Raw genomic sequence first — 13,201 nt, 5'->3', positions numbered from 1 at the left:
TTTTTGTATGTGGCCCTCACATTGGTAAGCTCATTTTTCATTTTTTTTTTTCTTGTTTGAGATTGTGACTTTATGAATATTCCTTTATCTTTGATACAAATTTTTATATATGGTGAATGTTGGCAGTTAGAATTAGATAAAGGGCTTATTATACAAGAAGATAAACAGTTACCACAATGAATACTAAACCCAAAAGAAGATAAACATGTTAGTTATCACACGTACCAATATGCTCTACTATCCTTGATTGCATCGTCTTTCCCTTCGGTCTTTTTTCTTTCATCTTTCAATGGAACACCCTTTATCATTCTCTTAAATCTTAATGATATGTCTTAATATGATTATACAGTTGCCACATACTCCTTAGTCCTTATATTGCTTAGAAGAATTCACTGGATGATAGTCTACACTTGAGGTGTTCATGAACCCTTACTACAAGCTTGTTGGATCCTAGCATGCACACTTTGCATGAGTTATTATTACCAAAAATACATTTCCCCATCTTTTTTTTTTTTTTTTTGGAAACGGACATTTTCCTATCTTATATTGATATTTTGATGATTTTTATTACCATTTTATTAAGTTGATCTGCCTCATAAAAAAACAATAAAGTTGGTTAATGATTGCAAATTTGCAATTATACCTTATTTAAAATAATGGCCGAATTTCCGCTCATTGATACATTCTACAATAATCTAATGATTTACTTAACTTATATATACGTCATATATATTATTTAAAAAAGTTTAAGATAAACGATATTAATTTTTTTTGACTAAAAGAATCAATATTGGGGGGACACGTTGAAGAAAGAGATATTTTATTACATCACTTAAAGTCTTGGACTTTTTTTTTTCTTTTATACAACAAAATTATGAATATGACCCTCTCTACTTCTATTATTTAAGTATTTAAACAAATGTACAATTTCATATTTAAAAATAAAAAATTCAAGAAAAAGAAAACAAAAACAAAAAAAGGAGAATAGATTATACAAGCTTTCCAGTTAATCATCATCTCCTTCGTAATGATCACCACCAATTTCTGATGATCGGCGATGGCCACAACTCTGTGAAACTCCATTCATTCAAGAATCAAACGAAAATGGAGGCTTTAAAAGATCATATGGGGCCCAAAGTGCATCCAGAGGACATGGCCTTTCTGCATCAAGTCTCACCCATGGCTTCCCTTTACCACTCCAATGTAATAGACTCACCGGTCCCGGATGTAGATCACGGCAAAGACCCCGGAAGTTATCACCGCCAAGTCCATGTTGGTTCCATCTGTGATCCACCGGAGCTATCTTTCCGGCAAAAACAAGCAAGAAGGGTGGAAGAGAACCCAGTTCGTAGATTCTCATTCGTTTCTGCAGTTCCATCCATTCTTCAATCTTTGTTGTGTAACCACCGGCACGCCACCGGTCTAGATCGATAACCATCACGCCGGTATTAAAGTAACAAGCTTTCCGATTGGCAAAGGTTAAAGATAGAGACGGGTTTGACCAGAAAGAAGGTGTGAAGTAGAAGGTGAAGTTAGCGTTACAATATTCCGGTGCCGCGAGGACGGAGTCGTATCCGAGAGGTGTGGCAGCGAGCTTTGCAATGTCGTCGACGACCACCAGGTCGGAATCAAGATACACGACTTTTCGAACGTTAGGTGGGAGTATGTTAGCAAGGTAACTCCGAGCATAATTGAGTGGGCAGTCGAGGGCGGAACGTATGGAGGTAGAAATAAGTCCGGCGACAAAAGAATCATCAAACCTGTAAATTTTAAATTTCAGGTAAGGAAACGAAGTAACGATGGTGGCGCGTAAGAGTGACGCGTCTGAAGAAGCGGAGGTGACAAAGTGGAAGATAATATTCTGTGGGCAGGATGAGTGTTGGAGGACGGAGAGTATGGCGGCCATTGATCCGCGGATGTAGGTAACGTCGAGGGTCATGGCGACGTGAACGGCGGATTCATCGTAGGTGGTCAAAGTGTCGGTGTCGTAGTCAATGTCGGTGTGGGGACATTCTACGGCGTTGTAGAACTTGGGAGCTTCTTTAAATCTTTGCGAAATAGAGGTAGCGGCGGTGGTGGCGGTGGCAATGGCGATGGTGGAGAAGATGAGGAGGAGAAGGGAAGAGAGCGGTGGTTTGCGGCGGACCATGGTGGGTGGGTGGGTGGGGTGGGTAGTTGGGTGTTAGATATTGTAGAGTGATTTGGTGGTATTTAAGAGGGGAGGGAGACAGGGGTTTGATTGGGTTTGAAGTATGGAGATAGGAGTTTGGACACGGTTTTGTAAAGTACATTTTTTTTTTTTTTTTTTTTTTTTATCAATTTCTGAATTTTTTTTGAATCATTTTAAGAAACAATTATTATAAAAGTAAAGAACTAATAATAAAAGTGGGAATTAGCTGTAAGCTGACCTGACTGACCGGCCAAACAACGAGTAAACGAAAGAATTCAAAAGCGAAAGATATCAAAATACCCCACCACATTTTTCTTTTTTATATTTCCAATCATTTAAAATAAGAAACTTTTTTTTTTCTAACAGAATTTTAAGATTTTATATTTTTGACATATTAGATTATCAATAATCTTATTTCACAAAACACTCGACTTTTTATGGCTACAGGATGTGAAACAAAAGAAAAATGTCGTATGATTATACGTACATTGGGAAAATATGGCGAAGACCACCTCCTTCCCTTTTTTCCTTGTCATAAATCAAAACTTTCTGCATTCTTGCCACACACGCATACACACATACACCGCTCTCTCTTTTTTCTTGAGAGGAGAGTGAGGGGAAAGGAGAAGAAAGAGACAATCGAGGGTTCTAAATGTTGATTTTAAAAAGAAGTATGATTCTGTTAGTTTGAGTTACCTTTTTAAAATATTCTTCTTCTTAAGTTTTAAATAAAATATGGATTAACTTTCTCATTTCCTATTTATTACATTGCTGTGGAAGACACAATGGAGCATAGGTACGTTACATCTGGTAGGATCAGGGAATGTGATCTTACTTTATCAATTCTTTGTATTTGTATGTTGATGATGCACAGTTTTTGGGTGAGTGGAATCCTGAAAATGTTCGGAACTTGTTTAGATTTTTGCGATGTTTCTACTTAGCTTATAGTCTTAAATATAATTGAATTAGTCGAATCTATTTGGGATAGGAGCAGCCTCATGTTTATTTGAAGAAATGGCGAGAGATATGGGTTGTTCTACAACTTCTTTTACAATCAATGAGGTGTTTGGCTTAACTTTTGAGAAGCTAAAAGATCTTTTAGAATAAGATAGAAGCCAAAAGATGTTTGACAAAACAATTTTAAAACCTACTTTTGGATTTTTGATAGAAAGAAAATCAACTTTTCGAAAAAGTCAGAAAAACCTGACTTTTTGCAACTTTTCCAAAAAGAACTTTTGTTACTTAAAAAAATTAAGCCAAACACGCCCCAAGTATTTAGGTTTACTGTTGGAATCAATATGGCGCTGGTAGATAGTAACAAAGGGATTCCTCATAAATTCTTGAAAAAACCTTCCATTCGGAAGGTTAAGGCTTTAGTTAGACCGGAAGGAGTGAGAGGGAAGCTTCCCTCACTTTTGGTGGGCCATACTCCTCTTTCCCTCACTCTTCTTTCCCTCACCTAAAAACCAAGGAGTGGATGGGAAACCCTTCCTTCACTTTTTTTTTTAATATATTTCATACATATATTATACTCATTTTGTAGGGAATTAAAAACCATGAATTTTGATATTTTTTTTTATATCTTTTTAATAGGTATATAATTTTATAAATATTAAAAAAGATAAAAAAAAAAAAAAAAAAAAAAAAACCTGACCAATAGCATGAAGGGAGAGAGTGCGGCACCCCTCCCCCATCTCTTTCCCGCACATGTTTTCCCTCACCCACGGAGTGGTGTGCAGGAGTGAGGGAAGCTTCTCTCACCCCTTTCCCGCATCCACTCCGTCCGGCCTTACAGAAAAATGATTCTTTTTAGGAAAAAAAAATTACATGAAAAATGAAATTTTTAATAACGTGTTAATCCAACAATTTTTCTAATTTTTTCACGTAAAATGAAAATTCAAAATTCCATAGAACTTGTAAATTTTTGAAAACAAATAATTATTCTTTTCTATATTTTTTAATTCCAAAAAATTTATAAAATATAAATACACATCTACACTCACCCAACCCAGCTCTACCTATCCTCAACCCATGATACCCTACCCACCTACCACACCCCCACATCTACAAACACACCCACCAACCACAATCATCGACCTACCATTGTTGACGCCACTATCCCATCATTGCCACCACCACCACCCTGTCACCACTGCCACCCGACTACCACCACCACAACTGTCACCATTATCGTCATCACCACTGGCGCTAACATCGCCACTATCACCACCGTCGTCATCACCATCACCACCACCACCACCACTACCTGTCATCATTACCATCACCACCGCCACCACCCTAATGTTGCAACAACCATTGTTTTCACCACCACCACTACCACTGCTACCACCACCACCAACACATCCACCACAACCACCCCACCCTATTGCCACTATGATTTTCTTAAAATGAAACCGATAGAAAATGCACATCTAAACACGTTTCCTAATATTCTAAAACCGAAAATGAGAAAAGAATAAGTTTTAATTAAACACATCTTCTAAATTCCCCATTAAAATCTGATAACGGAAAACAAAAATTCAAAATGGAAAACGGGAAATGTAATGACCATAAAATTTCAACCAATTTAAACTTTTTCAAAAACAACCCAGTTTCATGAAGTTATTACAAAAAAGTTTTCAATACAATTATTATCAGAGTCTTCCCAGAACCACATCGTAAAACATAAACATGAGGAGCGGTACGATCACGCCTTTGCCTTGCCACGGTCTCCTGAAGAACCTGAAAAACATTAAACCACAACTGTAAGCCCGAAAGCTTAGTGAGATATCCCCCAAAATACCAACCACACATACCATACACGCATAACATGCCATATCATAACAGAACACAGAACAACCATGCACTTCGGGTCTACTGTGTGACTGCTCTGCCGCACCGGCCTTCAGTCCACCTAGTCCACCCTCCGAGTCTAACCACATACATCGAGTCTACAGTGTGATTGGTCCTCCTGTACCGGGCCATCAATCCACCTGGTCCACTCTCTGAGTCTACAGTATGACTGGTCCGCCCGCACTGGGCCTTCAGTCGGCCTGGTCCACTCTCCGAGCCTCAGCACGTCTGGTCCGCCCTCTTGGGGCCTACAGCCTATCCGGACCGCTCGCTGGGCCTTCAGGATAACCGGTCCGCCCTGGGTATGTTGGCCTACAGCACAAAGCAGGTCCCGCCTCAACCCAACCCCAGTCCAACAACCATGTGCACATAAACATTCAATCATATAACATATCACATCCAATCAAACCGATCTAACAGATCACATAGCAATACATCATCCTAACCAGGATACTGACCTAACCGATCACTAGCATAGCATCATCCTACATACCAGGATACCGAACTTAACCAAGTCTCTATTATATACCATCCTAACTACCAGGATGCAACACAACAAACAAAAACATAACAACGATGCCCAGATCACAATCCGATAAAAGGGCTGGCCTTGGTGTCGTAGACCCTGTCGATATAGCGAGGATAACTCACCTCGCAACTGCCGACTGAACAGATAAACCCAAGCTACTCCGACCAATGATACGATCTCCAACACTGGCCAACACCAAAACACTGAACTCAAAACAAAAGCCAACAATTACCAAAATGCCCCTGGAAATCAACTGGTCAACCATTGGTCAAAGTCAAAGTCAACCCCTGACTGACTCTACTCGCCGAGTCAACCCGATGACTCGCCGAGTCCCCATGCACAGAACTTCCCCAATCCGCGACTCAACTCGCCGAGTCACCCCGAGACTCGCCGAGTCCAACAACTCTGAGTCCTTTCACACTCGACTCACCGAGTCATTCCTTGACTCACCGATTCACAGCTCAACTAGAAGAAAGGTTAGGACCTCACGACCAGACTCGCCGAGTCCAAGAACAGACTCGTCGAGTGCAAGGCTATCTGCAACCAACTCGCCGAGTTGTTCTTCCAACTCGCCAAGTTCCTCCCCATATTCATCCAACTCGCCGAGTTGTTCTTCCAACTCGTCGAGTTCCAACCTATCTTCAAGCAACTCGCCGAGTACACCCTTGTGACTCGCTGAGTACCCCTAGATCTGAAACCATACAGAGGCTTTCCAAGCCATGCAGAAGCTCTAAACCATAGATCTACTCTTCTACAAGCCATCCATCACGTAAAGTGGCAAACTTTACGTGGATCCAAAGAGATCTAGGCATTTTACACTCTAGGGCTAGGGTTTGGGACAAAAGAACTTCACCAACAACTCTTGAGCATAGACTTTATGGCTTTCTGGATCATTAACAACCTAGATCTGAGGTAGCAACCTCAGATCTTACACCAAACTCGAGATGGACCTCATTTATGCCCCCAAAACCCCCCACAAATGATAGATCTAGATGTACAAAGGCTCAAACAGAAGATTATTACCTCAAATGAAGGCCCCCACTGATGAGTGAACCAATTCTCTGCAAAGCCCCTTGCTCCACTCTTCTTGTTCTTCAATTTCCTTCCAATATTTCCTCCTCCAAGGCTCTAATCTCTCACCAAGGAAGGCTCACACGAAATTAGGGTTTCTAGAACTCAAAAGGAAGGTAAGGAGGTTGGGGAAGAAGTGTTATGTTCTTTATATAGGGCTCAACCTCCGAAATTAGGGTTTTCTCCACTCAGCACCAACTCGCCGAGTCCACCCATGCTACTCGCCGAGTTTCTCACTTAACACACGACCAGAGTCGCGACCCTACTCGCCGAGTCCACTCGTGGACTCTTCGAGTTGCCCTTTCCCACTTACACTTTTAGCCCTTCAACTCTACTTTCGATATTCCGGGATGTTACAGGAAACAGAAAATGTAAACCGTTTTCTATAACTAAACACAACCTAAAACAATTTCGTTTGGAGGTCTATTCACTCTCTCGAAATCTAACTTGGAAATTCTAGGTATTTTTACTTGTCAAATTTTAAAATTGTGAAAACAAATTGTCATTTATTGGAAGCAAATGGGGTAGATTATTTTGGGGATTAGATTCTTCTCAAAGAAAAATTAGTTGGGTGAAATGAGATCGTTATTGTTTTAGCTTCAAGAAAAAGTGGAGGCATTGGAGTTGATAGATTGTGCGGCTTGTAACATTGCATTTATTTTGAATTAACGATGGTGGTTTTTTGTAACGTCCCAAAACCATGATGAAAAATTTTCATTTTTATAAATGTATTTCCACAACAAACCATATATAAACAACCATTGTTTTCAAAGCATATCCCAGAAAATCAGAGTATCAAGTCAATCTCTTAAAACGTAAAACAATATGAGGATATGTACGATCACGCCTTCGACTTCCCCTGGTGATCAGAAGTACTTGAAAAATGAAATCAACAACTGTAAGTCAAAGCTTAGTGATTTCTTCCAAAATACCCCACGCGACAATATATATATATATATATATATATATATATATATATATATATATATATATATATATATATATATATATATATAATGCATTCTGGGCTATAATCAGACTGGATTACCCCCACCCATAGTCATTGGACTAGATTGCTCCCGACCCACAGTCATCTGGATTGCCCGGGTTTGTTGGCTTACAACAAAGAGCAGTAAAGCCTTAACCCTACCGTATTATGTCAACATATGCAAACAATAATCAATAACCATCAAGTACATGTAATCATACATATCTACAAATCTAACTGATCACTACATCATAGCAACATCCTATACATGAGGATACAAAACACAATCTAGTAGGGTAGCATTGGTGACTTAAACCCACGAGTATAGTGAGAAAATTCACCTCGATAACTATCAGATATCCACACAGCTCACTAGAAGACAAGAACCGACACTACGAGTCACCTATTCATCATATAGAGACAAATCCTCAATCTAGGATCCTAATTTCCCCAAGTTGACCTAAAAGTCAACGGTCAAAGTCAACAGTCAACAGTCAAAGGTCATTCAGCTAATCGCCATGATGTGGCCAAGCTTCTGCCACGTCGTGGGGATTACATGACAAAATAGTCGAAATTCAGAATAACATCATGTCATGGGCCTTCCTTGGCCATGTCGTGGTCTTTAGCTAAAATACCCCTTTCTTCATTAAGAACTTAATTCCTAAAGACCAAGGCTCATAACATCAAATCTGGTACTTAATAGCTTCATAATGGATAAAGTTTACAGCTTTATCCATTAGGATGGTCCAAATAGCCAAGATCTGAATTTTTAGTCTCGAATGGACCAAAAATGCATCTTTCTCAACTTAATCCATTAAGTCCAAGCTTCCAACACTCATATGATTCCTTATAATGTCAAAATGGATAAATTTTCCAACTTTATCCATTCAGAAGCTCGAAACAAGCAACATCTAAAATCCTAGTTCAAAAGATGTCCAAAACACACATTTCTTCATGCATAGAGTATAGAGAGCTCTCGCATGCCCTCTCTACCCCACCAAAAGACCAGATTTGAACCCAAACATCACTCAAAAGATCAAGATTTCTCCACACTCTATGGAACATGCCTCAAATAAAAGAAAAACTCAATAAAATTATCCAAAACACTAAATACACCTAGATCCAAGGATGAAATGCAGTAAAACTTGGAACTTTATGACTTACAAAGGTCCAAAAGGTAGATGAAAGTTGAGATCTTCAATTGCCAAGCTTCATGTAACACCCATAAAATTCAAGTCAAATTTAAATTTTTCAAAAACATTTAAAACCAATAGTTATTACAAATTTGTTTCCAAAATAGTTTATATCAGACTTTTCCTAGAAATCCATAACAAAATATGAGGAGTTGTACGATCACGCCTTTGCCTTGCCACGATCCCCTGATGTACGTAAAACAATAAACTGAAACTGTAAGCTCGAAAGCTTAGTGAGTTCCCCCAAAATACCCATACCCACAATAATACACATATAATAATAAACACAACATACTATGGGTCCAGTCAACCGTCGGGTTGGAATACCCCAAGCCCTCAACCAACAGGTTGGAATGCCAACAAACTTTGGGTCTAATCATCCTCGGGATGGAATACCCTAGGCCCTCAACCAACAGGTTGGAATGCCCCGGTCTATTGGCCTCCGTGCGAAGAAGATAAACCTCAACCGCCAAACAAACATGCACACATATAACAAATAATTACATAACAGTCTATAAACAACACTGATCTAGCAGATCCTACCACATAGCACAATACCATCCTATCCACGAGGATACAAATCTAACAGCTCATACCACATATCATATAATATTATCCTACCCTCTAGGATACCGATCTAACAGATCATACTAGCATAACATAACCAGATAACAATCCAAAGGGTCGGCTTTGGTGCCTTAGACCCTTGAGTATAGTGACGATAACTCACCTTGCAAATGTCGACTCGAAAGATAAGCTCACACTCTCAGATCACTGCCAAAAACTCCACAACTTATAATCGCCATACAACCATGTTCATAAGTTCCCAAAATGCACCCAAAAGTCCAAAAGTCAACCCATGGTGAAAGTCAAAGTCAACTACCAAGGTCAACAGTCCATGTTGACCTGAACTCGTCGAGTGAAACTAGACACTGCCTGAGTTCCTTGCATAACTAACCCTTTCGCCGAGTCACTCTACTGACTTGCCGAGTCTACGACAATCTTCATCGGACTCGCTGAGTGGTTCATCCAACCCGTTGAGTTCATGACCATCTTCATATGACTCATCGAGTCTACCATGCGACTCGTCGAGTCCCTTCAATCCTTCATCCTTACAGGTGCTTTCTAAGCCATGCAAAGGCTCCATATTGCAGATCTAAGCTTCTAGGGCATGTTAATCACGTAGAGTTGCAAACTTTACGTGCATGCAAGATGATAATTCCCCAAAACAAGCTAAAGGAGTGGCTTAAGGTAAGGGAAAAGTCATAGCTTGACAAGGAATGAAACTTTATGACAAAGAGGGGCTAAAGGAGTCCAGATCTGAGGTTGAAACCTCAGATCTTGACCCAAATCGGAGAACCACCACAAAACCCCAAAAGGTCTCTAAACCCATAAATGAAGAGATCTCACCATATGAGAGTCAAGGTAAAAACTTGTTACCTTCAAAACGATGCCAAGACAGAGAAGAATCCGAATCTACACCAGCCCCTTGCTTCAAACTTCTTGAACTCCAAGCTCTTTACTCCAAGAATCTTCTTTCAAGACAAGAAGCACACAAAAATAGAGGGAAAGCACAAATTAGGGTTTCTGAATTCGAGGGAGGCAGTAAGAGAGGCTAGGGGGAATAAGTGATCCTTAAATAGGGTTCAAATCCCCAGAAATTAGGGTTTCATCCTCCAGCTCCTACTCGTCAAGTCCCTTCTTGGACTCGGCAAGTAGGTCACTTAAAACATGCGGACCAACCCGCTGCTACTCGACGAGTAGGGCAACCTACTCGTCGACTAGACCTTAAAATCAAGAATATTCTTAAATAAATCAATACGTGAGAATCGGGGCGTTACAATTCTCCCTCACTTGAACTAGACTTCGTCCTTGAAGTCCGCTGAGGTAAACAATGTCGGGTAATGCTCCCGCATCTCAGCCTCTGGCTCCCACATTCACTTGGATCCCCTCTGATGCTCCCACGGCACCTTAACCAAAGGTATCTCCTTGTTCCGCAGAATTTTCATCTTCCTTTCCAGTATGGCCACCGACCTCTCAACGTAATTCAAGCGCTCATGAACCTGGATATCATCCAATGACACCACTGCCTGCTGATCCGTCATGCACTTTCGCAACTGCGAAACGTGGAAAGTGCTATGTACTCGACTAAGTTCCTCTGGTAGCTCTAGCCTGTATGCCACCTTGTCGACCCTGGCAATGATCCTGAAGGGTCCAATGTAACGGGGTCCATATTTCCCCATCTTCCTGAAGCGGATCACACCCTTCCAGGGTGAGACCTTTAGAAGTACCATATCCCCCACCTGAAAGTCTAACTCAGATCGACGTCTGTCGGCGTAACTCTTCTGCCGGCTTTGGGCGGTCTGCAATCGCTGCCTGATCCGTTGGATCTTTTCAGTAGTTTGTAAAACTACCTCCATCTGCCCCATCACTCTGTGTCCGACCTCACCCCAAACTGGGGTGCGACATTTTCGCCCATACAATCGCTCGATAGGCGGGGAGCCGATGCTAAAATGATAGTTGTTTATGTGGGTGAACTCCGCAAGGGGTAGGTGGGAATCCCAGCTCCCACCGAAGTCAATGACACACGCCCTCAACATATCCTAGAGGATCGGGATGGTCCACTCGCTCTAACATCTCGGTCTAAAACAATGGAGACCGGAACCCCATGGCGAGCAACCTCGCGAACATACAAGTCGGCCAACGTTTTGGCGAAGAACTCTCCCGTATAGCTAAGAAATGGGCACTCTTGGTCAATCGATCTATGATGAACCTGTTGGAATAGTGTCTAAGGCTGCAACTATATTAGGCAAGTAATTGACCCGGTTGTGCATGGTCCTTTTGGGTTGCCTTCACCATAGTAACTTGATAGGATGATTTATTAAGAGAGAGTAAATATTATTAGTATATTATGAGAATAATATAAAGAATAATATATTGTTATTTGATTAATATAAGTCATGGAATTAATTGGAATTAATTTGGTGACTTAAAGAGATTAATTAAATAAGAGAGTATAAACTGTCAATTGTTTGATAGTTAAAATTTAGACTGTAAATCCATATAGATATGGATTGGACGGATTCTAGAAGCTAAAGGATAGCTTGAATCGTCCATTTCTTATCTAAGGAATGGATTTGGATAGCCTTAAGAGAAGATTATCCAATTAGGGTTTAGGTTGTAACCCTTAAGGAGTCTACAAGTATAAATAGACCCTATGGCAAAGGGAAATCGGCACTTCATCTAAAGTAAGAGAACCCTGGCCAATTTCCTCCCCTCTCCTCTCTCCCAAATCATCCTCCTTGCTATTTGGTGTTTGTAAGCCATTAGAGGAGTGACAATTGTGACTCTAGAAGCTCCAAGACAACAAGATCAACAAGGAATTCAAAGGTATGATTCTAGATCTGTTTCAATATTGTTATTACACCTAAATAGTCATTAGAAGTCTTGGATTCAAAGCATGTTTAATTAGAAAGCCTAGATCCAAGCATTAGGGTTTTGCATGCGCACATAGGAAAGTTCTTATGGCTAAAACCCATCAGTGGTATCAGAGCCTAGCTTGGTTTTCATTAAATTGTTGCTTAATTGTCTGAAACTAAACTGCAAAATTCAATTTTTGTGTTTCTGAGTCATGGACTCTGCGAGTTCCATAGTGGACTCGGCGAGTTGGCCTGACTCGGCGAGTCCCTTGGTGCACTCAGCGAGTCCAAGCGTCAGGAATGGCTAGATTCGGGATTTTTTCATGATTATCTTATGGAAACTTACCTTAATCATATTAGATCAACCCTAATCTGATTTTATGATATATATGACTATTATCTTGATCTAATTAAAGATATTTATCAACTAATAAAATATTTAATTTCCTTATATGATAATTAATTAATTATTTTGATTATTTTGGTAATTATCTTGCAAGAAATCTTGAATAAATCAAATATAGATAATTATAAAATTAATTGTTAATTGAAATTATTTGTTATTTGATCCTCCATGTTTTAAATGTGTAAAACTTGTCCTCAAGTTTTGAAATTTATATTTTGTAATTAAAAGTTTTAATTTAGACAATTTAAATTTCAAACCCTAGATTTTAAAATGTTTAAAATACAACCCTATACTAATATAATATTACAAGATTAATATATATATATATATATATATATATATATATATATATATATATATATGTATGTATAACTAAAATGCTAGTCTTACCGTTAGTAGGCCTCATTCACGAAGCCGATCTATAAGGTGGGTATAAGGTTGCGGCCTATAAAATGGCGCTTAATGGGTGTACACTCACACCGACCGCTTGCTTGATCGGTGGAGGGTCGTTAGCCGAATGGGTAGGATAGGGCAACCTCATCCTCTCATTAAAAGTATAATAGGAAATACAA

The 13,201-nt window shown here is 39.8% G+C and overlaps 1 protein-coding gene across 1 annotated transcript; it reads right to left on the bottom strand.

Moving 5' to 3' along the window:
* Positions 1 to 803: 803 nt before the first annotated feature.
* LOC111876248 (probable galacturonosyltransferase-like 1) lies at positions 804 to 2,201 on the bottom strand. Its single transcript, XM_023872784.3, has one exon. The coding sequence runs from the start codon at positions 2,147 to 2,149 to the stop codon at positions 1,088 to 1,090; it is 1,062 nt and encodes a 353-aa protein (XP_023728552.1). The 5' UTR covers positions 2,150 to 2,201; the 3' UTR covers positions 804 to 1,087.
* Between the last annotated feature and the right edge of the window lie 11,000 nt (positions 2,202 to 13,201).

The sequence above is a fragment of the Lactuca sativa genome, chromosome 1 (genome assembly GCF_002870075.4).
Source record: "Lactuca sativa cultivar Salinas chromosome 1, Lsat_Salinas_v11, whole genome shotgun sequence".
NCBI lineage: Eukaryota > Viridiplantae > Streptophyta > Magnoliopsida > Asterales > Asteraceae > Lactuca > Lactuca sativa.
Note: the sequence above shows the minus strand (reverse complement) of the source record. Positions and strands in the feature narration are given on the sequence as shown.

Coding starts and splice junctions, on each gene's coding strand:
- LOC111876248 (XM_023872784.3), bottom strand. CDS start 2,149: ATGGTCCGCCGCAAACCACCGCTCTCTTCCCTTCTCCTCCTCATCTTC.